Raw genomic sequence first — 25,996 nt, 5'->3', positions numbered from 1 at the left:
AACATAATTATCGCGGTATAAATGTATTGAGTAGTCAATTAGCATGTTATTATTCAAGTGGGTCTATATTACTAGACTACATTAGCATTATGGGTCAGGAAACTGGCCAGGTATGAGTAGTTGAGGACTCGAGATGGCGCTATTGGTTCGTATGTGCCTTAAACTCGTTTACTCAAAGGGGGAGTCCACCCCTCAATAAGTTGATTTGAAATAAAAAAGAATAAAAAATACACTGAAAATTTCATGAAAATCCAAAAATGAGAAAGTATGATATTTTACTGTTTCTCTTAATTTTCACAAGTTATACAGTCATAATGAACAACACAGTGATATGCAAACTGGAGAATTGATGATGTCTCTCACTCACTATTTTGTTTTAAAAAATTACGAGAACCTCATCTGGATTAGGCGGTTGTAAGCAAATTATCATGATAAAACATTTTGACACTGGAATAAGTTCTCATAATTTACGGGGATTTTTTATGATCAGTTTGGTCATAATACAGTGGCCCATACTCTGAAGTCAGGTTTAACTTTGACCATGGTCTAACTCTGTGCCAAAATTATGGAAAGCCAAAAATGTCAAAACTTTCCTTACACTGTATGTTTCTAATGTGTACTGTGCTCAGCCAACTTGTGAATGGTGAAGCAAGCTCTCTTATTTATCCTTCAGAAAGAGTTAAGAATAAGCCAGTTTGTAGTTCCTTTCTGCGCATTATCAAAAGATTCTATGCATGATCAGAGGAAGGTCATTTGTACTAAAGTGACATGGGGTGCGTTTATCCGCCACTTTTTTACCCTATAATCATGATTCCAATCATGATTCAAATCACGATTCTGCAGAATCACGATTGCGTTTAGTCGAAATTGAATATAATCATGATTAGAATCACAAACATGAACTACGAAAAAAAGGGCGTTTGGAAAGACGTTTCTGCAGAATCACGTACGAAAATGTTCGGATAAACGATATCGTGATTTGAATCATGATTATATGACGTCATTGTGTCGAGCTATTTCCGGTTCTTGCCAAGGCGCGCGCCCCACGTTGTCACATCACATGTACGTCGCCGACCTCCAATTAAGTGTCCAACGTTGACCTATACTTCCTGGGTCAAACTGCGCACTGTGATGCGCACTGGATCGGTCCGAATCCGAGGAGAAACAGCGTTGGAACGAAGGTCGTCTAAACCCTGATTCTGTAGTAATTGTGATTCATGTTTGTGATTTGAATCATGATTCCAATCATGATTCAAATCACGATTCTGGCTTGAGGTCGGATAAACGCAGCCATGGTGGTTTAAAATCTAATGAGATAAGCACCAACTTTGATGTCTTGATTATTCATATATTCTTTTGAATTGTGGTTTTCATTTACATCCACAAAAAACAACAATGCGTTCCTGAACACTGGTATTTCACAGTTTGCCTAGTACATTGTGCAACATGCTATGATATGCATTCAAAGTAGGAATGCAACAAATACCTTCATAAAGTGTTCATTGGTGTGCTATTCTAGTCACCTGGTCTATTCAATTTCTTCATCCTGCTATGTAAGGCAAGCTTACGTAATATCTTACTTTGAAATCTGCCTATCATAATGAAAGAAATGAAAGGTAATTTTACCAAAATTGTCTATGAAGTAACTACGAACTGGTCTATTATTTAAGAGTCAAGTGAGCAGATACTATGAACCTCCACTGTTAAAGAATTATGCCACAATTGGCTATCCATAGTTAAACCACAACTTTAGACCAGAGTTTAAATTTAAACCAGACTTCCGAATACGGGCCAGTACGTCCAGTCTATTCATGAGTAATCTTCTGGCATACAGTATATGCATGTAGTCTTCCCACAGAATGAATTGGTAATGAAGGAGAAATAGTTCAAACAATGAATTAGAAAACTTTTGAGAGGGGGTGTCGGGTATGTAGGGGAAAATTGAATTGGTGATCACTTGGCATTTCAAGTTTAACAAAGTTTATGTGATTAGAATCTGTTCAGAATATCAGTGACTTGAAAGAACATCAATTATCACACAATACAAAATATGGTACTACATGATTTAGATGTACGTGTACATGTACATGTATGTTTTATGATTTGTCCTGCCTATGAAATTTAGAGATTGCCACTACTCAATACTATCTCATACATTTACCCTAAGTTCAACGATCTAACCACTTACCAACAATTCATTTTTATCATGTCTTCTGATACACTCTGCTGCTCGATAGCCAGATATGCAAATGAAATTCTCACTGTTCGTAAAGAAATAATATATTCAAGAAATAATATTTGACTTCCACCATTTTTTGGGTGCTATTTATTCGTGAAATGTTAAGTTTATTCTGTGAATACCTTAGGATTTCATTTTTCCTGTAATTGTATGTGACTTTTATACATTTTGATGACATCACTCATAGGCCTTCTTAGGCCGGCCGTCGGTTTTGACGGGTGTGACTTTTTAGTAAAGAATAATAAACTAAACTAAACAAACTGTATGTACTATTCTCCATAATTTTTATGAACGTCATTATCAGACAGAATAGACATAAAAAGAAATAAAACGTAATCATCCACCGGTTGCCCAAATAGATTTATTATTTCATATACATTTCTTGTGAAGGCAATATGCTTTTACTTTCGGGGGGGGGGGGGGGGGGGATGTGTTAAGGCATAGCAACCTGGGGTAATTGCTGGAATGGCCTTCATTAAAATTTCAAATGTTCTTCTAAAAATACTTAATGAAGTTCTCAGCTTGCAGTGTAAAAAAATCTAGTCCAAAAATGATGAGAACAATCCGTTTGAACCATGAGAAATCTTGTGAAGCAGTTGATTCTTGTTACAAGAGCAAGTAGTGCTCTTTTAACTCTAATTGGTTCTAGATTCTGGCAAAACATTGGGACACAAATACATGTTATATAAATATTAGAAAGACGTGGTCATGAATGGGCCAAAAAAGACATCTCTTGAGAATAAAAAGAGGAATGGAGTCAAGAATTACAAAAAAGTAAGAGAGAGAGAGAACTACATGTAAAGAGGAAAGTGCCGTAAAGACATACATACTAGTACTTTACTGCCTGGCCTACATACTACTAGTTCATGGTGATGCGTATTCATAAATTAGCCTGACCTATCCTACAAAGTTTATTACATAAATATTGGAAAGACATGGCCGTGAATGGGCCAAAAAAGACATCTCTTGAGAATAAAAAGAGGAATGGAGTCAAGAATTACAAAAAAGTAAGATAGAGAGAGAGAGAGAGAACTACATGTACATGTAAAGAGGGAAGTGCTGTAAAGACATGTACTAGTACTATACTGCCCGGCCTACATACTAGTTCATGGTCATGCGTATTCATAAATTAGCCTGACCTATCCTACAAAGTTTATTGTCTATGAGTTGAAACTCATCCTGCATGTGTGTCGGCTCCACAGATAGTGGGTTTGTATACACGGAGATCCCCAGTACACATGTATGTAATAAAGGGGCTACAGTGTAGTTACAATGTACGTACTTCACTGCCAAGTTGCCAGCAGTGTTTGTACACAGCCAAGAACTATGATATCACACGATGTACTGAGTTGTATGTTGCAGATTTTTTTGAAATGTTTATTTGTTATTTTTGGTGGTATTTTGTAAATGTGTGCCAAAAGTCCCTCTCTTTGGAGGATAATGTTTTAGGGGCCCGACTATCGAGCATGAAGAAATATTGGCTATCCTTTTTTGTACACATTGGCTACTTCTTGGAAGGAATAAGAGTTTGTGGTAAATGCTTAGAATTAAAAGTTTTTTCTGGCTCTCCAATTAAACAGCACTTTATTTCTGCTGTTTTGTCTGAAAAAAACCTGAGATGTAATTGTTAGGAGGAAATGATGATCAGTAAACCATTTCTCATAAATAAAATAATAAGAAATAAACGGAGGATATCAGTATAAAAAAAAGATAAGGAAAATATAACATTCATTCACATTTCATTTGTCTCAAGAAGATAGAAAATGATAACAATAATTATGATAATAATAAAGATTATTTTTTAAGCACATTCATTCACATTTCATTTGTCTCAAGAAGATAGAAAATGATAACAATAATTATGATAATAATAAAGATTATTTTTTAAGCACATACATGTACTTAAAAAATCACTCTATAGATGTACTTTACAGAGTAAGAGCATTACATGTTATATGTACCTAATATATTCATTGAATGTAAAACAAAGTATTTGCAAGAATTGTAAAGCTTAAATGCAGAAATTACTGAACAACATTTAACATTAAACCATTTTGACATACGATGCATGTCAATAACAGGTAAATTTGTAAGATGATGACCTCTTGGACAAAGCATTTCATGTACATGTTGCTATTTGATATTTGTGCTTTTATGTTTAGTGTAGTTCAAAGAAAAACTTTGTTCAGTTTAAAAAGGAATGCTTGGAGATATGCTGAATAAAAAAACAAACATGATACCAAAAGTATAAATTTTTATTTTAAAAGAAACAGACATTTTATTTATGTATACTGAAACACAAGCCCCATTACCACGTCTGTAAAGAATTTTGTCTACCATCAGTTCGTCCACTCACCACAAGGTCTACTTTCATTTAGTCTAATTTTGCCATTCCGTCTAATAACCAGTTGGTCCAATAGCCATTAGTCCATATTCCATTCTTATTGGACTAAATAAATTGTGCAAAATGAATGAAAATGTAATGATATTAGACCAACTGGTTATGAGACGAAATGGTCATAGACAAAATGGTGATTACATGAAATGATGATTAGTACAAATGGACGTTAGACGAAATGTTGATGGGCGGAATGGCATTAGACTAAATGAAAGTACACCATGTGATGAGTGGACGAGTTGGCAGTAGACGAATTGGCAATTTACAGGCAAGGGCTAACACCCGCTTCCCATATTCCATGGCCCCTCGCATCGACCGGGGCACCACGCTTTACTTCACATTATTACTAAAATGAACAAATATTTGAAGAAGTGTTTTCTAAAACAGATCTTGGGATTTGAAATAAAGCAGTCTGCTTTCCAAAATTGACTTCTGCAATTTTTTCCCCTGTATTTTGTCCCAACAATACGACTGAACTGTATTTTTGTTTATCTTTTGGTGAGCTTGATATCAATTCATCTTATGAAATTAGGGCATAGATTCTTTTAATAAGAGAAAGAAGTTGTCCTGCGACTAGCATAATTTTAAACAAATCCACTTATTAGAGGCCGAGGATACAAAGGGTAAAAATATCTTTGAAAAAAATCTCAGAAAGTATGGTAGAAGCAATTGTTGCAGGAGTAAATTTTTGGTGGTCACCAATCAGTTGCGCCGGTCACTGCAGGCTTCCTCACTTGAAACATTAAATAATAGTGCAGAGTTGTGAGCTTTGTCTTATTAAAACACTGCGAAAGGGCACAGATTCTTCCTTCCGGAATCTACCAACGGCTTCTTTTGCCCCACAGAGTAATAGGACATCCACGTCATATGACGTCTCCTTTTCCTCATTTTGTATTTACTTGAAAGGAAGTAACTTGTACTGTTCATAACAGGAAATGACTTGACTTCTCCAAAAATTGGACCCACCTTCTTTTAGAGGGAGCTCTTCAATTTCAAGTTTCAGGGCGCAAAATTATCATTTACCAATGACCTTTGTTACAGAGCAACATCATCCTGACATTGAATATATATTTGGATAGAGGCAAGGAATGGGAATGTAGTTGGTGAAAGTTTGATCCAATTTCTCATGTAATTAAGAAGAGTCTGGATTGTTGATGTAACTATCAAATTAAATGAAAATGTGAAACCTTGTGACATATCTTTGAGACACATTTCCATCTCAATTTTATCTGAATTTATACCTGAGATGCTCCATATCCACTCAGGAATTATGCACAATGTATCTTGGTAATAATTATTGCAAAAATGCTTCATCTATAAAACCTCTTCCTGGAAAAGATGGATTGGATATGAGTAATAAACAAACAATAGAGTTTATTACATTTTTATATTTCTAAACTGGAGAGAAAGAGAGCAAATGATTTAAGTTCATATGTCTGTCACAAAGGTTTGCGATTTCCATTTAATTGTTGATCAATCCAAAATTTAGAGGCACTTTGCTTACTTACTTTTATTTTCATTCTGTTTCAGAAAAAGGCGGTGGATCGGAAACGACCCAACCCCGACTCTCCCAATCTGACAGGGACGACAGACGCGATCAACAGGACCCTTGCTATGCGGCTGGAAGAAGGCAGTTCCAGCAGCGGCGTCAGAGGGGATGCTTCGCCGGCTAAGAAGCCATGTGTGGACAACAAGCAATTACCAGGGCAGGTGCCCACCCCAAACCAGTACATCCAGCAACAAGATCCCAACAGGATGGGTGCCAATCACCAGGCACAGCCTATTGACAATGGCGTCACCAACCAGATGGTTGAGGGAGCTTCTGTAGCGGATAGCATCGAGGGTGTCCAAGCACTAGACTTGCTCAACGATATCGGCAACACGGATGATTTCATGCGTTTGTTGGACGATCCCAATGGAACGCAGTTGGATGAGATGATGAAATCTGGTCAGTTCAACCCAGACACTATTCTATCTGAACTGGCCAGGCTCGAGAACAATTTGAGTAAGCAGCTCGGAGAAATGCCAGACATAGCCACAAACTCACCACGGAGTCAGGATCCAAATAAGCAGAGTGAAATGAAACCTGACACTGGTTCCAATAGTGCCGAATCTGGAGTGGTCTTCAAAACTGAGAATTCAGACTCTTATGACCCCATGATGAGGGGGCCTCCAAATACTGTTGCTACCGAAGCAGTGCCAAAAGGTGGACCATTGCCTAGTATAATTGAATTTAAACCCAATACAGGAAAGAATGTAATGATCAAACAAGAACCGCAGCAAATCAGTGCTTCACAGGCTGCACGGGCCGCGTTTAATGGACAAAATGTGCAGACAGCTGTGAGTAGTGGTGCCCAGAACATTGTACCCCAGGTAAATCATCTAACTTCAATGCAGGCCACTGCTACATCGGCATCAGTCATGAATCCCTCTCTGAGAGGGTCGTTTGTGAGTGGTGCTTCAGGGCAGCAAGGAAACTTCTTGAATGCACAGCAACAGCAGCAGTTAAATAGTAGGCAGTTTCTCCAGAACGCTCCCATGGCCAACCAACAAAACCCTCATTCAAGGATGCCCAATCCAGTGCTCAACAGTAATATGAACCCTTCCATGACAGACCAACTTACGCAATTTGCAAACAATGCTATGCGCGGACAGTCTCCCCAACATGGGAGACTACCAAGTATAATGCAAAGCTTTATCCAGGACCGTGGTCAGAATATGGCACTTTCTAGTGGCCAGGCTGGGAACATGTTACCAGGACAAGCCTCTCAGTTTGTAGGGCATCCTCAGCAGTCACAACGTACGGCCAACCCAGAAATCCTCCAGAGGTTGCAGAATCCGCCCCATTACAATGCCGGTGCAGAGCAAAGGAAGTTTATGGCAAACTCGTATGGCCAGTCGCCTCAGCAGGGTCATAATATGCAGCAGGGCAACAACCAGATGTTGATTCCTAGACGCCCTCCACCTCGTTATGACGAGACACCGCACCGCAACTCGATGCCATTCCAAGGTACTGTCAACCAAGGAATGCCTCAACAGCTCGGTCAACAAGGAGGTATGATGACACACATGGGAGGACAACCAAATGTTCGCTCAATCACTCCTGGTACGAGTTTGCAAGGTCACCCGAACAACGGCATGGCAGCTGGTGGAGCTAACCTTGCTCCACACTCAAGTATGATGCAGGGCATGGCTCAGCAGCAGCCACAGCAACGGGGGTTGATGAGTCGTCTGACCCCACAGCTTCGACGGCAGCAGATGATGCAGCAGAATATGCGTACCATGCAGCAATCTGCAGCTATGGGTAACCAGATGAACATGGGCACTGTTCCTCCTAGTGCTGTTAACATGGGTCAGGCAGGTGTGGCACAGTACCATCAAAGACACCTGCCTGGCCAGTGGCCAGCGAATCAGCTTTTGCAGCAACGTATGCAACAACAGACCAGCAACTTCCAAGGTAACAACATGATGCAGCAGTCATACTCAACGCAATCGCGCTTCCCTCAACGAAACGTCATGGACTCTGGATCCAACATGAGAACTTTCCAGAATATCACCTCTCAAGGAGGTATAAGCAATGCTACCAATACAAACCCTTCCATAATGGCTCAGCAACAATTTGTCGGTCAGCCACAACAGTCCCAGCAACAGCAAGCTCAGCAACCAACACAACAGCAACAGCAGCAACCGCAACAACAGCCTGTTCAAGGTAACCCCATCGCAGCCATGCAGAATGGTTCCTCCGTTAGTGCAACAAACCAGACATTTGGCAATAATGCCCAGCAAATGCAAATGGCTATGATACCAGAGAGCAACAACCAACAGCCGCAACAACAGCAACAACAACAATCCGGCAGCACCGAAATGTTGGAATTGCTTGACAACATCATTAAAAATGATGGAACTCCAAGAACAAATAGTCATGTGTGAGAATTAGCAGGGGAATCCGCAACGATACCAAGAATGTTTTGAATATGATAGATGTATGTTTTTAAGAAAAAAAATGTATTTATATGAAAATATGCATGTTTACGATTTAGATCTGTAGATACCACACCTTAAGTGGAAGTTTTTAAAGTAATATATGGTTCTCTGTCTCTGAGATTGTATGGGGAGGAGAGATTCTTTCGTCAGTATTGTCTTTTCTTTTCTTTTATATAATTGTCTAGAATAAGTGGTGGTTAAAGGTCTTATCTCTAGATAGGTGTATTTGTGTAAAGGGTTTTTAAACAAGACTATCATGAAATCTCAGGTTTGAAACTTCAGTGAAGTATGATATCACTGATATTTAACTTCTCAGTGATTCTTGTACAGAGAGGGACATAAAGGTTCCTTTCATAATAAGTGCACACTCTTTTTGCTAGAAAACAGTTGCCTTTAACTTGAGTTTGGACTTCTCTTTTGAAGTGACTTTGAACTTTTTTTTGGTAACGGACTATACTTAAAGCTCTGACTGACCTGAACGTCTAAAAGAAGGTATGGTGCATTTTAGTATCTTTTTCCTAAGATTGGATATCATTTTTTTTCTATCTTGAACGCAATCAATATTCTATTCCTGAAAGCAAATATTTTGTACATGTGATAAAATATGCAGATGTATATATACAGAAGATGAAGTAGGTTTAGTGGTCACAATTATTTATTAATTATTTTGTTAATTTTGATTTGTTCAAATATTCAGATCTATTGCCTTAATGTAAAGAATACAGAAGTAAAGAGATTTGATAAAATTTATATGATTGAAGAATATAGCATTTTTAGATCGGAACATGGAAAGGGTTTAGGACTGAAAATTTGAAGTCTAGCATACGTATTGAATATTGTTTAAACAGGTGGACTAGGGTTTGGAGAAGGTGTACATGATGGGACTTTAACGCTTAACAGGGAATGAAACCTTTGGAACTAGTGGGATTGTGTGGAAACTGAAAAATCAAAGAAAGTTTTATGAGCATTTGAATATTGCGATCAATAATGCTATGGAGATCCTCCTATTGGCAATGTGACAAAGTTGTGTGATGTCACATGTGCTCAACTTTCCCTTTGGTGGACTATGAAATACCCTCAAGATGTATCTTTTTACTCTTTCTTTATGGTGATGCAAACTCTTCATCCATTATGCATTCTTTGAAAAACTGTATTACATGCCCTCCTATAGAAAGAATACATGAGCTACTGATAGATGTGGGAAAAGGGGCAGTTTATTAAAATGAAATATATACCAAAGTATTGGGACAGTTGTTCTCATGTGACATCACTCATCTTTGTTGCATTGCCAATTGGAGGATCCATAACAATAATGATCTGAACTTCAAATGCTTATAACTTTCTTATTATTTATTCAGTTTTTCTCAAACTTTTATTGATCCGTTTCGTTGGATTTTCTGTTTTTGCACAATCTATCTTGTTCCAAAGGTTTCATTTTTCTTGAAACCACCTGGGTTTGTCTTCACACTTACACTTTATAGCTATGGCAAGTCTGTGTACTTCTGCAGCCTGCATGACAGACATCATTTAAGCACACTGCATTTTGGGCCCTTTTCAACAGTGCATAAAAACAAGAACTTGATTGTCACATTGTATACTTTTCTTAAGTGAATATTGAAATACTTTTAACATGCACAATGTTTGGGTAACCAAATTGATAACCTTTTTTTCAGTCGGTTTTAGGCAAAGTCAGTGTAACAAGGCCAGTCTGAATTTGTGGAAATCTCGTGTTTCCTGACCCGTATTTTTAAAACCTTAAATAATTCTAGTAACTACTTCAATGTGTATGTGATTAGGTTATAACTAGACTTAATCGGCCCGAATTTACAAAGGTAGTTTTTAAAACTATTGCTTGAACCCATGGTTTATAGTGATTTCCTGTATAAATTATGCTTATTTACCGCGTATAAAAAAAAAATGTCCAACGCTGATGTACGCTTTTGTCACAGTGAGGCAAAATTGTTGCCTGTTGCCATTACTTGCCATGGTTATTCACGCTATTTTATTCATGAGTCCACTGTTTTCAATGAAAAAGTCCACTCTTCAAACAGTAGACTCATGAATAAAATAGCGTACTTAACCATGGCAACAGACATCAATTTGGCGCACTGTGACAAAAGCGCGCATCAGCATTGGACATTTTTTAATATCCATGGTAAATAAGCATAATGTACACAGGAAATCTGCATAAACCATGGGTTCAACCGATGGTTTTAGGAACCACCTTTGTGAATTCGGGCCATTCAGGTTTTGTGAACATGGGCCCTGATGGATGTTAAACGCATGTTTGGAATGGTTTCTCAGTTACCGGTTGGTTTTTCTGCAGATTTGACGAATATGTTTCCAAAGGTTGAACACAATAAATAGTTAGATGGTTTGGTATTGCCGTAGCACCATGAAACTACATGCATTGCAACACTAGTGAACACTGTAGGATCCCATCTGGATCCATCAAGTTCATGTAAAAAGTAAAACAAATGTACTAACCCACCTTTCCCCCTCCTCTTCTCTCTCTGCCCCCCTCTCCTTTTTCACTTTCTCATTTTGCATCTCTTGCTTTCTTTACATTGTCTTCTGTTATCAAAGCTGCATTTTATTACAAGATGAAAATATGCAAATACTGTCGAGTTAATATTGCATTTAAAAACAATAATTTAAATCAATGAATGCATCTCTGTTTCAGAAGTGAAATTAGAAATTCATGTTGAATTTGAGATTTACCAAGCTGTGTAGAATTGAATATACAGTCGTGCATGAACCAGTCGATTAAATATTTTTATGTGAAGAGTCGTTTTGTACTCTTTTGTAAGTTTAGACAATCTAAGCATTTTGGCCCTTAATTGTACTTTGTATCATTGTATGCATTGTGGAGGTAAATTACAGAGTTAAATATGAATGTCATATGCTTGGATACTTAAAAGTAATTTTATGCATTAAAAAATCAATCATACCTTGCAATTAATTGAAATTTTGAAATAGATTAATGATGGGTCCCGTTCTACAAAGATTTGCAATTGATGTGATCAAAGCTCAACTCTGGACATTAATCAATGCCATAATTTTTGTTAAGGAAATTTGCACAACGTCCCTTTGAAAGTATAGGCACATAATGGATTGTCAAGATGATGGTGCAAGCATTAATATACATCAGGGCCCTTTCTTACAAAGAGTTACGATTGATCCGATCAATCGCAACTAAGGATGGCCAGCAACGTCAACATCTATTATGCATGTTTGTTCAAAATATTTTCTAGCTATGATGTATTCATGCATTCATTGTTTTCTTGAAAATCCACTGCGCTTCTCTTTTTCGTAGAAAGAAATTATGACACTGATGGATTTCCATAGTTACGTTGATCGGATCAATCGTAACTCTTTGTAAGACGGGGCCAAGATCTAGAAAACATAGATTTGCATTGTTTATGTTGAAGGTGCTGGCTTTCCATATTTGCAATTGGCCGGATCAATGGCTATTCTTTGTAAGATGGGGCCCAAGTCTGTTCTTGTGACAGTTAGTATGAACACGAATTGATTTACTATGAAATTGGTTACATACTAGTTTCTTACAACAAAGCTTTTGACTAATGCACTCCCAAGGATTTTTTATCAATGGCGATATGCAATCATGCACATTTCATAAAGATTTCATAACAAAACTTTTTAAAACGTATTATATTCTTGGCAATTCGGTGGATTCACAATATGGTGCGCCATCTATCGGGTGCAGCGGATAGGCCAAAATTCGCAATGCCTCATGGGAAAAAGTCAACGTCTGTGCGCGCTTTAGCTGATGCATGCAATTATGTTGTGCTGGCCGTCTTGCATAAAATCATGCTGTTTACCAGGATCCAGGAGGTGGGATAGAAATTTGCCGCACATTTCTTTGCGAAATTTAGAGTGTTTTTGGTCAATTTTTCCTCCACTTTGCCATGTGTTCATTTTTTAAGCATCACAGTCACAGTACACTAGCACTGTGCGCCGCCTGCGCCTGTTGACCCTGAAGTTAGAACTTTGCCTGTCCACTGCAACCGATAGATGGCGCACCGCATTGTGAATCCACGGGATTGTAATGGGTCTATCCTAATTACACAACAATAAATATACCAACTTACCAGTTCGTTATTATATTTTCATGTGAAAAAGAAGACCCTTATGTTTGATGCAGTATTATGTCCTCACTGAACAGCTCTTTATGAGGCCCAGGGCATAGAGAAGATAGTAAATGATATGTCTGTGTTTTAAGGATGTATACTTTGATATTAAAAATGATGGACCAAAATTGATGAATGATAGTGCTAGCTTACAGTTAAAAAAAAAAAGCCACAAAACACGGATACATGTCCATGCAGATTTAATTCGTTCAATTCTTTATTTCATTTCCATTCAATCATGATACAAAGTATATAAAAATAGTAATATAAATCAGATACAAATTATTGGATTGACATTTCAGAGATAAGTTGTTTATAATATAGAGTATATGGAAATGGAGGTTTGGACCTTTGATGTGTTGGTCGAGGTAAAAGGGTTTAAAAAAAGCTACTGAAATTGTGACATTTTATTGGGTACGGGCAGATAATTCAAAGTTCTGTGGTTACTTCAATCAGTGTAGCAAGGCCCAATGGCAAGGCTTGTAAGATGTGGTCATCACTCAGGCTTCGGACTCCATCCCTGCCAAGTCGGCCAGTTTATATTCACTAGGTGTATAAGCACTTTGTCTAGATCTTCTTAGAAAGTCTAATGCCCAGTTTGTCTCCTCTCCAAGTCATCTATTATTTTTGTACATTATCAAATGAAAATTTTGGTCATACAGTCCATCTAACCATATTAAGGTGTAAGACTAAGGTGCTATTCCGGGTTTCGTCTAATGCCAATTCGTCCAATTGCCAACTTGTCTACTATCATTTGTACTATCATTTGGTCTACCATCAGTTCGTCCACTATCCACATGGTCTAATTGCCAATTCGTCCAATCACCATTTCGCCTAATAACCAGTTGGTCTAAGAGCCATTTAGTCCATATACCATTTGGTCTAATTGGACCAAGTTTTAATTGTGCAAAATGAATGAAAAGGAAATGGATATTAGGCTAACTGATTATGAGACGAGATGGTCATAGACAAAATGGTGATCAGACAAAGTGATGATTGGACCAAATGGTTATTGGACCAAATGGCTGTTTGACGAAATGTCGATGGGCGGAATGGCATTAGACTAAATTAAAGTAGACCATGTGGTGGATGGACGAGTTGGCAGAGACAAATTGGCAATTTACCAGACAAAATGGCCATACAGCCTAATTGGAAATTATACACAGTGATAAATGGGCTAGTTGAAAATTATACCATTGGTTAATAGTTAAACTGGTTGTAGACGAACTAGGATTAGACCATGTGGGATGAGACCAAATGGAAAGTAGACAAAGTGGATGTAGACCAAGTGGTAATTTATTCGTAGCCATTCTGTAATTCAGGGCTCTAAACTCTAAAGTGCTTAATTGAACACTGCCCACTGTTGTTGAATATTGTATACCAGTATATTTCAAGGAGAATGGTCTAAATATAGTGATCAGCCATTGGATGAAGTTAACTGTCCCTTTAAGTGTATCCAGACCATATCAGTTGGGCATCGAGGGTCCATATGGCATTCTTTATAAGAGTTTGCATTTTTCCTTGTAGTCTTTATCCTGGTATCTCCAAGTTCTTAATGGCTCCCTTGATCAAATCGATTTACAGGGAAAATTTTACATGTTTTAATAACAAAACCTTAATTTTGACAAAGCTTTTCATTGTAAATGAAAATTGAGTAATTTATTAATTGTAATTTGGTGGTTATATTTTCAGTCATTGTTTTAAATGTGTGTTGATATGTTTCATTCACAGAGTGAATACTGTTATCATTTGTTGGAGGCTTGTGGGATATTTTAAAATTTTTAGGACAGCTCAGAACAAGCCCGATTATAGACTTGTGACATAAGTATCAACCTTCTTTTGCCAAGTGAGAGATAAGAGAGGATTCGCAACAACTGCACAGACGCTTTCTGAAACGTTGAGAATCTGCTATTAAAAGCCAGCCCTTCATGACAAATCAGCATTTTTTAAAATTGTTGAATCAAAACAGCTGTGTCGTCCTGGACTTGGGACAAATGACGTATTTGCCATTTATCATCAGCTCTCAATCTTGGATCGCTCTGCGGTCTTAGTACTACAACTGTAGTATGCTTTGCCATTGAGTTTGGAAACGAACTTGAATATTCACCAGGGAGTGGAGAAAGTGCTTGCACGGTGCACAGGCTTGCCAAAATCTCAACTGGGATAATGATATATCTGTATAGCACTTAGATATGCTCTGGTCAGATGTATTCAGCCCTTTATAAAAGAAAGAGCAGAAACTGGTAATGTAGAATGTGTAAATGTAGGCAAGGAAAGTGTTCTTTTAGGCAGGTGGTGTTTCATGGCAGTTTCCTTCAGCCGACCCGTTGAGAAATACGTGCAAAGAAGTAGATATATGGCCAAGGCAGAAAGATTAAAGATCCTTATCGATGGATGGGTGGTGACTTTAACCTATTTCAGGTAAATACTCAACAAACTGTAAGATTTTTATGCAATTTTTATATCCAATAAAATGTCAATATCATATCACGTTGGTCGTGTTTAATCTCCTCACCACACCAATTCCATATTGTCTTGACTTGTTATGCATTACTGCAGTTTCACTCTTGGCCTGTAGTAGTAATAAGTCAAGTTTCAAGTGTTGTTCTTACATGCCTTTGCCAAATGAATGCATATCCGCATGCTATAATGCATTGGGGCTTGGAGGGAAAAAAGTGCTGTTTTGTGTGTGCTGTTCTGTATGAAGAAGAAGAAGAAGTACAAATGTACAAATCCACCTTGGTGAGTAGAGTTGCATTGTCTCTGCCAAGATTCTCTCCTAGTTTGGCAGATTGCCAGGATTTCTGCAACATTTTTTTTTCATGCTGTTAATTCTTGCAGATATGCCATTGCATTTTTCTCCTGCACAATACTAGTATACCTTGTTAGCCATCCCCACTCCCCCCTCTCTCCTCTCTCACTCACACAATCTCAGCCCCCCCCCCCCCTCTTCATATTTCAGAGCTGCCAAGAAGTACCAATTTCTGTATTTAGTAATGAAAAATGAGAAGAATACTGATGGTTTCAGGCAAAATACTGATTTTACGAATTTCCAGTTTTTATGTGCTGTCCTATGGTATTTCTTTGAAAATACTGATTTCCTCATCAAAATACTGATTTTCAGCTTTTACAATACTGAAATGTTCTTGTTCAGGGTGACAGCTCTGATATTTGCATCAGCAACATGGAAACACAACTATAACTTAGTTCTGTGTTTCAGTCTTTTGCTGAATACACATGTGCGGAAAGGGATTGGACCACATGCAATATGAACCAACACGCTCCCTCTATCAAGTAAATCCTCATTATAACCTGTCTTTAAAGACCATGTTTGGGTAATGAGATTGTTTTCGAAGAAGGTGTTCTTATGGACATGATCTTGAGAATAGTTTCAATCACAGAAGAGTAGTATTTCTATCCAGGTTGCTGCCTAAGAAGACTTTCTCTTTCTCTGCAGGTAGTTGGGACGGTCTTAAATTTTCTTTAAGATGCATTTTGAAAAGCACAATTTTTTTTTAATGCAGGTTCAGAATCTGTTCTTAGATACATGCAGTATGTACAGCAAATTTAATATCCATTGAGATTCGATTGACTTGAATGCTCAAAGCAGTCGGTTCGGATGTGCAGATGTATGTACTTGATTTAGATGTAATTGATTTTCATGATCACCTGTTACAAACTGTATCTGGATGTTCTATGATCAATGAAAAATTCACATGTTTTATGTTGATTGTTGGTGGTTGATGTTGACATGACAAAAAGGATTAGATTGGAGAGTTATAGTCTTATAGACCACTATCGCAATGGACCTGACCACGATCAAAACAGTAGAACACTCGTAACGACATAAGAATGACCATTAATGACATCATGGTACGTTAGTAATGATACAGTATTACATATTCAAAGCAATACTTAATAACAAGGTGTTTAATTTTGTGTAATCCTTGATTCCTTCCATCACATGGCTTGATTTTTCAACTTTCCTTCAACATCTTGTGATCCTGGGCCTTGACTTGCAAAGATTTACATCAAACTCAAATTGCAACTGATCTAACATTCCTATCTCTTTAAGGCCACCGCTCACCTTACAATCGGTCTGTGACCCGATTTGGGAACAAAACGTAGTAGAATTTGATGCTAGTATTGAGACATGGAATATCTTACTGTGTAATGTTCTAAATCATCATACGAATACCTACGTTCCAATCTGTGACCATGCTATCATCCTTATTAGAATATTAGCGAATTTAATATCTTGTCATAATGACGTCATAGCAATTGTATGATTGTCTATGATTTGAAACTAATTTGTCCTTTACTCCAAAATAAAGGCTTGCAATCAACCAAAATTGTTATATTAGTATTCTTTCAGTTAATTTGAATCTCAAATAAAGATGCTTTTCATTCATATTTTCAGAAAATGAGCAAAATGTGATTTGTTCTAAAATCGGATCGTGGACCAGTCGTGAGGTGTGCGGTTGTCTTTACTTGCACAATTTTACATCAATTGCATTTTGGGTTTGATTTAAATCCATCAGATGGAACCAGTGTAGGATCAATCAATTGCAATGCTCCAGAGATGGCTTCCACAATGTCCTCAAGCTACTCTTGATGCTTTAGGCATTGGACCACGCAGTTCATTTTCCTTGACAGTGTGTCCGCAGGAATGGGATATATAATGTAGGAAGGGATGCCTGTGTACTTAAAAGTAGTAGTTGTATCTTGAATGAACTTTATGGCATGAGTGGGATGTTTGATATAAGGGTTGCTTATGTCTCTGAAGAATCCTTGAAAATATTTGGTGGCAGGAGTGGGATCATGTGTAATGTAGTTGGATATGGGAATGAATGGGCTGTCTGAATGTCTTATAAGCAGTACCATTGACAAATCTAATGATAGGGGCGGGAGAGTAATGTTGCAAAGTCTGGTTGTGTCTCATGTTAATGTCCTTGATACATTTGGTGTCAGGAGTGGGATTATTTGCTTACTTTAAAAAAAAAGGAGTTGTGCTTGCCTTGTACTAACAAATGAATTTAAATGTTCCCCTCATTTAGTCTGAGGTTGAGAATATAAAGCCATGCCTGGCAGGCTGGCACTGTCATTTGGGTGGAAAGCTTAGAGAATTGCGAAGCTACGTGTTTGGTATGTTTTTGTGATGGAAGTTTATATCTGTGAAATAGGACTACGGTAATAGAGACAGAGCAATTGCAATCATGCCAAGTTCTTTGATTCCCAAATCTTGGATGCTTCTGACCAAAGATGTTAAGGAGGCCAGTGTATCAACTTTGGCATAGGTTTATGCAGATCAAACATTCCTTGAGTACTATACTCTCGCATTCAGATACAGATTTGGGTGAGAACGCACCTGTGAGGTACAGTCGTATATCAAGCTGAAACCAAATCGGTATGATCCCGAAGGCAGTGGTTTGAGCAATAAACCATGCAGAGGTACCAAGTAGCACTGATTTTCAGTATTTAGTACTGAATAATGAGAAGAATACTGATTTGTTCATGCAAATACTGATTTCTAAACTTTCAGTTTTATGTGTTGTCCTATGGTAGTTGTTTGAAATTACTGATTTCCTCACCAAAAATACTGATTTTCAGCTTAATGTTACTGAAATGTTCTCGTTCAGGTTGGCAGCCTGACCACGGTTCAAGAAGGTACATTTATTTGGAAGTGTGTACATGGTAACAAACCAATACACGCCGTAATGATGTTAGTCAGCAAGCAACATGCATTGTGCTGCTGAATGTGTGAACAATACTCTGCCATTGGAGATGCGTTTCAGTTATATATACAAGTACCAAGCTTCACAATCTATTTTTATGCAAAAGTGATAAGCATGAATCACTTCAAGTTCAATCTCCTTTTTTTTTCATTCACTGTGACAAGTATGATAGTAATGTTGCTTTTTAAACTGCAAATCTGTCTATACTGATCACCCAAATTATCTCCCTTTTTAAAGGAATATATTTTCCAGAACCTGTCTATAATGGCCACCTGTCTCTATTGGCTACTTTTTTCTGTTTCCCTCGGGGAGCCTTAATAGACAGGTTTGGCTGTACGACATTCAACTTGGTAGTTTTGCCCCCCCCCCCCCCCGCCTCGGTAACATGGACTGAGTTGATATGTCAACTTTGTTAATTCATTGAAGCATTTTCTATTTCCTTATATGGCAATCAGTGCTAAATAACCATCTCATTTCCTCTGCATGTCTTTTTGAAATGAGTAAACAGTTCTTAGTGCTATTTCAAATGTCAATCCTTTTTGTTTTTAATATCTTCATCATTATTATTTGCATATTTATCATGTAGTAAGTAGCTGTTGTAGTTATATGACAATATATGTAATTCGGTTTGAGAGCTGTGCATATTTTGTATTATTTTATTTTCTATCTTTATTTATGTGATATGTTGTTGCATTCACACATGAAGCGGGCTTTGAGCTAGAACAAGATTTCCAAATATTTTATTTTAAAAAAATCAAGCAGGTCTTCAAAAGTCATTGAAGTGTTGTTCCAGTTCAGAGTTTGTGATATCTGTAAATGTGACAATCTGATCATTTAATGTTTCCTTATTTCTCTCTCTATATATAGAAAAACAGAAAAGAATGAAGTCACATGTTAATTTCTATTATTGTGTAATTTATTTTCAAAGAATTAATGTTTGCTATATGCCAATTGTATTTGTAAATACTGGTATTTTATTCAAAGAAGAAAAATTCTGAAATGTCCATTTTCATGTGTTTTAGGTTTATAATATTGTGAGTCATTTGATATGCCGATGCAAACGTCAAAGAACAATTGAAAAAAAACTTTATAACTTACTTTGTATATTGAAGAAAGGTTGTCTTATATTTATAAATAGATTTGGTATCTGTAAATTTGCCATACTTTTGAAGATACAGAAAAAAAAACTAAAGCAGCGTAATGTGACATGGGAATGACTACTGGAAGACATAAAATGAGCACCCTTTTTTTCCCATTTATATGAAAAATTCTTTCTTCCTATATTTTGTAAGAAAATGAAAGGAGGTGTATGAATCTTGCTGCAATTTTACAACCAAGATGTTTGGCTCATATTTATCATTGACATCTGACCGTGTATATATGTCATGTTATGTGTTCTCATTCTCAAGAACTGTTTTTGTGAGGATCTATCTCTTTCTTTTTCCCCCATTTTTTTTGCCTGTGTTTTCTATAACTCTAGAAGATCGTGTTTAGAAATAAACTAATTTTACACATAGCTTATAGAAAGGAAACTGAACCCAACGCGTCATGTGTGCTTACTGTTATTTTCTCTGTGTGTTTTGCATGAACTGTGTGTAAAATTTACAATCATAAACTACGAAGATGAGTTGAGTGAAAAAGGCACTGGCATACAGATGGGGGACTTGGGGGCCATGGTCCCCCCCCCAAAAAAAAAAGAAGAATTGTGACAAAAAATAAAAGGAGAAAAGGGAGAATCGAAAGAAAAGGGGGAAAGGATGAAATGTTATATTATTTTGTGATAGATTTTGACACATACTGAGAATTTGTCAGTATGTGTCAAAATCTATCACAAAATTAGACATTTGTATTAAAAAAGGTCCCAAATTTTGCTCACTTGCTGACAGCTTTTTTGAAAGTTGCCACTTACCATACCATATCTGACTTCTTCAAATTTTCAGGGGGCTCATTCCGCCACTGAGTCAGTGAGGGAGTAAGAAATTATGGCCCGTATTCTGAAGTCGGGTTTAACTTAAACTCAGGTTTAAGTTGTGGTTTAAGTATGGACAGCCAATTGTTACATAAATCACTAACAGAAGGGATATAATATTTCAGCTCATTTGGCTATCAAATCATTCATAATTGTCTAGGAAGTATATATAGATTATTGTCTTCACCATCGATGAATCAGGAAAGAGCACAGCAAACGTAAGAAACGTACAACTTAATAAAAAAAAATAGATACTTTTGGCTGTCCATACTTAAACCACAACTTTAAACCTGAGTTTAACTTAAACCTGGCTTCAGAATACAGGCCTTTGGAACAAGTTTCTACCACATACCTGACAGCTACAGATTTTCACAATGACACCTGCCACTGCATGCCATCTACAACTCCCATCACCACACCCATGCATCACCATAAGAAATATTAAGACTACAGGTCGGGACTATTACCCGTGTCCTGCTTGTGCAGATAAATTGCCAATTCGTCTATTGCCAATTCGTCTATTGCCAACTCGTCCACTCTTCAGATGGTCTACTTTCATTTAGTCTAATGCCATTCCGTCCAACATTTCGTCTAACTACCATCTGGTCCAATAACCATTTGGTCCAATCATCACTTCATCTATGACCATTTCGTCTCATAGCCAGTCGGATCCCCATTTTCTTTTCATTCATTTCGCCAAATTAACACTCGGTCCAATTATACCAAATGGTATATGGACTAAATGGCTATTGGACCAATTGGATAGTGGACGAACTGATGTAGACCGAATGATAGACGAGTAGGTAATTATACGAATTGGCATTAGACCAATTGAAAACAAACCCTTGTGCATTGTGGTGCAGTTAGAATCTATTTGAAGCATGTTTCCATGATTTGAAGTGCATGATTGCCAGAAAATAGCAACATACTACAGGTGGGGATGGGTAAGGGAGGCACTTGACCCTCAAAAAGTTCCACCACAGAAAAAAGGGAAGAATTCGAAAAGGAAAGGGGCCAATAATTATGATATTGAATATTATGTCAAAATATATCACAAAATTAGATTTTCATTTTGAAAATTGAAAATTTTGTTGCTTTCAATTGTTCTAACCAAAACCCTACTGCACTATTTTTGCCCCCCCCCCAAAAAAAAAAAAAAATTTTAATATGCCAATATTTCTAAATAGGGCCTATGCCAAATTCTTCCATGACATAGCAAAACAAGTGCACATCATGAATGTTTTTGGTGAGGAAAGTAAGCAAAAGTTGATCATTGAAGACTTAACATAATTTCTGGCCAATTAGGTTTTTGGAAAGATACATTCACTAAGGTGTACTTCAACATTTTTAGGTCAGACGAAAGAATTCTAAGATTTCTTTTGCAAGTGATTAGTTTGTGCCACATATTTCCAGAGGTGTATGCAAACCTCCTATACCACTAAACTTAATGTGCCCCTCCCCCGTCAAACCGCTCCTGCGCCGGTAATTTTGCCCCCTTATCTTGCCCAGGAGCTGCATAAAATTATGTGAAAGCCTTTAACACCCCCCCCCCCCCGCCGCCGCCAACAAAAACACAATTTTTTTTAGCGATATTGTACCTTTTGTCTGTCATTTTGGAAATGGTAGTTAAAGCAAAAAAAAATGAAAGGATTTAATCCGGGGATTTAATGAAGCCTAATTACGGGCCTATTATTGCATTAGAACAGTGAATTTGCCGCTTGGAAAGGTAAACCAGAGATGCGATTAGCGAGCTGCATTTTGTTTTACCAGTTTCGCTATAATTACACGGGAATGTGTACAATCAATCACAATAGCGCAATAATTGCATACCACACATTAACATGTACATAGATAAACGTTGGATATCTCGCGCGCACCTGTTATCAAAATAGCCATAGATGCTCCGACATTGAATGTGGTATCGGTTATCGGCAAGCTACATCTAACATGACCTTTGAACTCCATGCACGAAGAAGAGTATCGTATTATCTGCAGCTATAGGACAAGTGAATATTCGCGATTGTGATTATGTAGTTTCATGGTTTCATGTTATATACTTTTGCAAACTGAAAAAAAAGTGATGGAGGACGGTCGATGCCCACACATCACAAATCCACCCACAACGAATGTGTTCATGCAGGTGTAATAGACTCTTAAAGAGAAGAACAATTAAAGTACACTTTCGTGGAGAGAATATAATAAGCGGGAGGGGGGAGATGAAACGATCTTTCAAAATCCATATACATTAAAACTAACTGATTTTTTTGTGCACTGGCAGTTACTGAAATTATAGGATGTACACAAATTGAAGTCCCTCAGATTGTCAGCTAAGTTATGGATTAAAATCGCCACATTTGGTGTATATTGAAGATGTCAAGATGAAGGGGGAAGTCGGGGGCCCAGTGTTGGAGATCGACGGAACCGAGGCATCCCTCTTTCCCTCTCTTGAACAATCGTAGGGCAGAGCCCCGGGCAGAGCTCTATAGGCCTATATGGTAGATATGAATGTACTTATTATTATGAATTATAAGTTACGCAAAGTACTCACAAAAACATCACAGTAATTACAATAAGAAAATATGCTACATATTTTCATTTCATCACATTCACTAATGGGTAGAAATAATGCAAACCGAATGGACAAATTTGGATAAGGAACTTCACTTTGACATATAACTGTAGTATACACCTGCACGTATTCCAGTGTCGGTAGTCGTTGCATGTATACAAACTATCAGGAGTTGTGCTTGCGGGATAGTTACCGCCCACTTCTTGGCTAGTCTGATAAATTCAGACTACTGTTGGTGATGACGATGATGATGATGATGATGGTGATGACGAAGGTGGTGGTGGTGGTGATGATGACAATTTCAATAAAAATAACACAAATCAAAATAATATAAATGAAAATAATATTACAAACAATGATGACAATAATAAGCCTATATAGTTACAATAACAGAAAAGCGAACTGATCGAAGTTCAACTTGGATCGTGGTTATAGTTCTTGTAAAACCTGACACATTCACAAGTTTTCCTTGCACATACAAGTTAGTTCCCTTCCGCGTTAACATTTTATTATTTACGGATCATTTATTTGTACATCACCTGGAAGCCTGCAATGTCTTGATTTCCTGTCATGAAAGTTATTTTATTTCCTTATTATTCATTCAAATTGATCGTTTCCATTTATACCACTGCTCATGTACTTATAGCTCCAGGCGCGTAGCCAGGGGGGGTGGTGGGGGCGGTCGCCCCCCCAAACGTCCCCAAAAAGAAAAGAAAAAGAAGGGAAAAAGAGAGAATAAAAGGAAAAAGCAAAGGGAAGAAAGGTAGCTTTTTGTGGGTTTTTCTTTTTATTCTTGAAACTCCTTCACTCTTGCTCTAAATTTATATATATGAATTTTGCTTCCGCGCTCCGCGCGGTTAAATGACAATATTGCAGTTCTCCTTTGTATCCCCTCACCCTTTCTCTAACCCTGTTTTTCCACCTCAGCTATATGTGTTTCTTGCCAGTTAAAGTTCAAATGTATACATTAGGGCATGGAATTAGACATATTTTATAGCTCCATGGGCATAGAGTAAGGTGAGTCCGAAGTATATGAAGTTATCTTTTTTTTTTTTAATTGATTGCGCAACTTCTGGTCGGGTCGACTCCGGGCGGGTAAAATCTTTATATCAATTTCTGCCGTTACCTCCATATATAGGCAACTTCTCCCGCTTTTCAGCTCATTACTTAACCGGGTACTTAACAACCATAATTTGGGGGCAAACGGGTCCCTAATTTAAAAAGAGGAAGGTATAAAATTCGTGTCGTATTAAATAAAAAAAAGTACAATATCTTTTTTATCAAATTCTATTAAACTTCATTTTCCTGCACATTCATCTCCTGTCCTGTTTTGCGCCCTCAGTTTGACATTTTAAATGACACTTAAGTTTCTTTATCATTCAAAATGAAGCGCTACAGGATAATAGTCAAATAAATCATCCTTTTTTATATAATTTAAATACATCACAGAAGTTTGAACTTTTTGCGCACTATTTTCCTTGTAATGAAATTCAATAATCTTGGAAAATCAATTGAATTAGAGCCGATCGGGTATTAGAGATATCTGCATTTGATGAAACCTCCGCCCTTTGAAATTTCAGAGTTTCATTGCTCAGGGCGGGGAGGAATATCTTCCTCCCGGCATGTACCCTTCTTCTCCTCTGTTTTGCGAGTTAAAGATATGCACTGTCGCTAAATTGTTTGTAATCAAATCTGATCTTTACAAGGGAAGCATTCATTTTAACTTAGAGAATACACTTATCTCGGGACCCTTTTTTTGAAAAAAAACTTGATAACACGCTTTAGCTTCCGCGTTTCGCGCGGGGTAATTATTATTTTAATTTCCTCCATTTTATCCCTTTTTTGTGCGTTCACAATCATTTTTGAAAACAAGGTTCAAAATCACAACAATATAGTCAACTGAATTGAAGCTGATATAGGTACTAGAGACAAGAGAGGCGGCTCCTTTTTATTTTAATTTATGAAACACCGAAAGCTTCGCGCGGGAGGGGGAAACTCACCCTCCCTGCACCCACCCCCTAGGGAGCGCGCTCTGTAAGTGTTGGCATTAAAAAAAAAAAAAAAAAAAAAAAAAAAAAAAATCCGTATTCCTTATTTGATACCCCCCCGGCCCGTTCCCTAACTTTGTTTAGGGTAGGGTTAAGGAAAGGAGGGGTGTAGGGTTTTCCCGGTAATTTTGGAGCTTTTCCTGCTTATTTACCAACCATTTAATTACTTTCTGCATTGTCATCTGCATACCGCCTAGGATGTGCATATAACTGTTTCGCGAAACTTTAAAATATCATAACTTGCTTATTTTACATATCGGATTTTGATCAAATTTTCAATGCTATGCTCGATGGATTTTTTTTTTTTTTTAATTCAAATCAACTTTTTTTTGCGGTGGACTTGTCATTCAATGATGCACAGTTACGCTCTCCCCGATTGACCGAATCAAAACATTAATGAAATCTAGCGCTCTTTTTAAAGGGGATAGAGCCGAGTGTAGAGCCTAGGAAGTTGAAAAAATATTATCTCAATATATTTATAGAAAACTTAAGAAATTCTATAGAGAACCAATTTGTGAATGATATTCAGCACCATGTATCAATGACATTCGAGTTCCTTCAAGCTTCAATAACATTATTATCCTTCAGTTTTGCCGAGATACCACCCCTCCCTTCTTCTGCTCTTCTGGAATTCCCCTCCCACTTTCAATCCAATCTGGTACCATGAGAGTATCACTTTTTTGGTCAATTTCCCCTGCCCAATTTATTGAAATTTTGAATCAACATCTTATTATTGATATGCAACTGCTAAAAAAAATTGTTTGTCTTCGCCATCAATAAAAGCTTCTTCACTCACATTACACGCATGCTCCCTCATGGAAGACCCACAAAACAAGCTCCCCTCTACTCTGCCCTTCTCTCTCCTTTGATACTCACACCCCTGAAACTCTCTCTCTCTCTCAC

At 37.4% G+C, this 25,996-nt stretch overlaps 1 protein-coding gene across 1 annotated transcript; it reads left to right on the top strand.

Annotated features, from left to right (window-relative positions):
• Positions 1-89: 89 nt before the first annotated feature.
• On the top strand, positions 90-20,044 carry LOC135154193 (putative mediator of RNA polymerase II transcription subunit 26). Its single transcript, XM_064099509.1, has 2 exons — positions 90-110; positions 6,168-20,044. The coding sequence occupies exons 1-2, from the start codon at positions 90-92 to the stop codon at positions 8,565-8,567; spliced, it is 2,421 nt and encodes an 806-aa protein (XP_063955579.1). The 3' UTR covers positions 8,568-20,044.
• The last annotated feature ends 5,952 nt before the right edge of the window (positions 20,045-25,996 follow it).

Source organism: Lytechinus pictus, chromosome 5, assembly GCF_037042905.1.
Source record: "Lytechinus pictus isolate F3 Inbred chromosome 5, Lp3.0, whole genome shotgun sequence".
In the NCBI taxonomy this organism is placed as follows: Eukaryota; Metazoa; Echinodermata; class Echinoidea; order Temnopleuroida; family Toxopneustidae; genus Lytechinus; species Lytechinus pictus.
Note: the sequence above shows the minus strand (reverse complement) of the source record. Positions and strands in the feature narration are given on the sequence as shown.

What these genes read in the sequence shown, in the direction of transcription:
- LOC135154193 (XM_064099509.1), top strand. Translation starts at nt 90, where the DNA reads ATGGGTCAGGAAACTGGCCAG. An exon ending in TGGGTCAGGAAACTGGCCAG is followed by an intron (nt 111 to 6,167) that starts GTATGAGTAGTT and finishes ATTCTGTTTCAG; the next exon opens with AAAAAGGCGGTGGATCGGAA.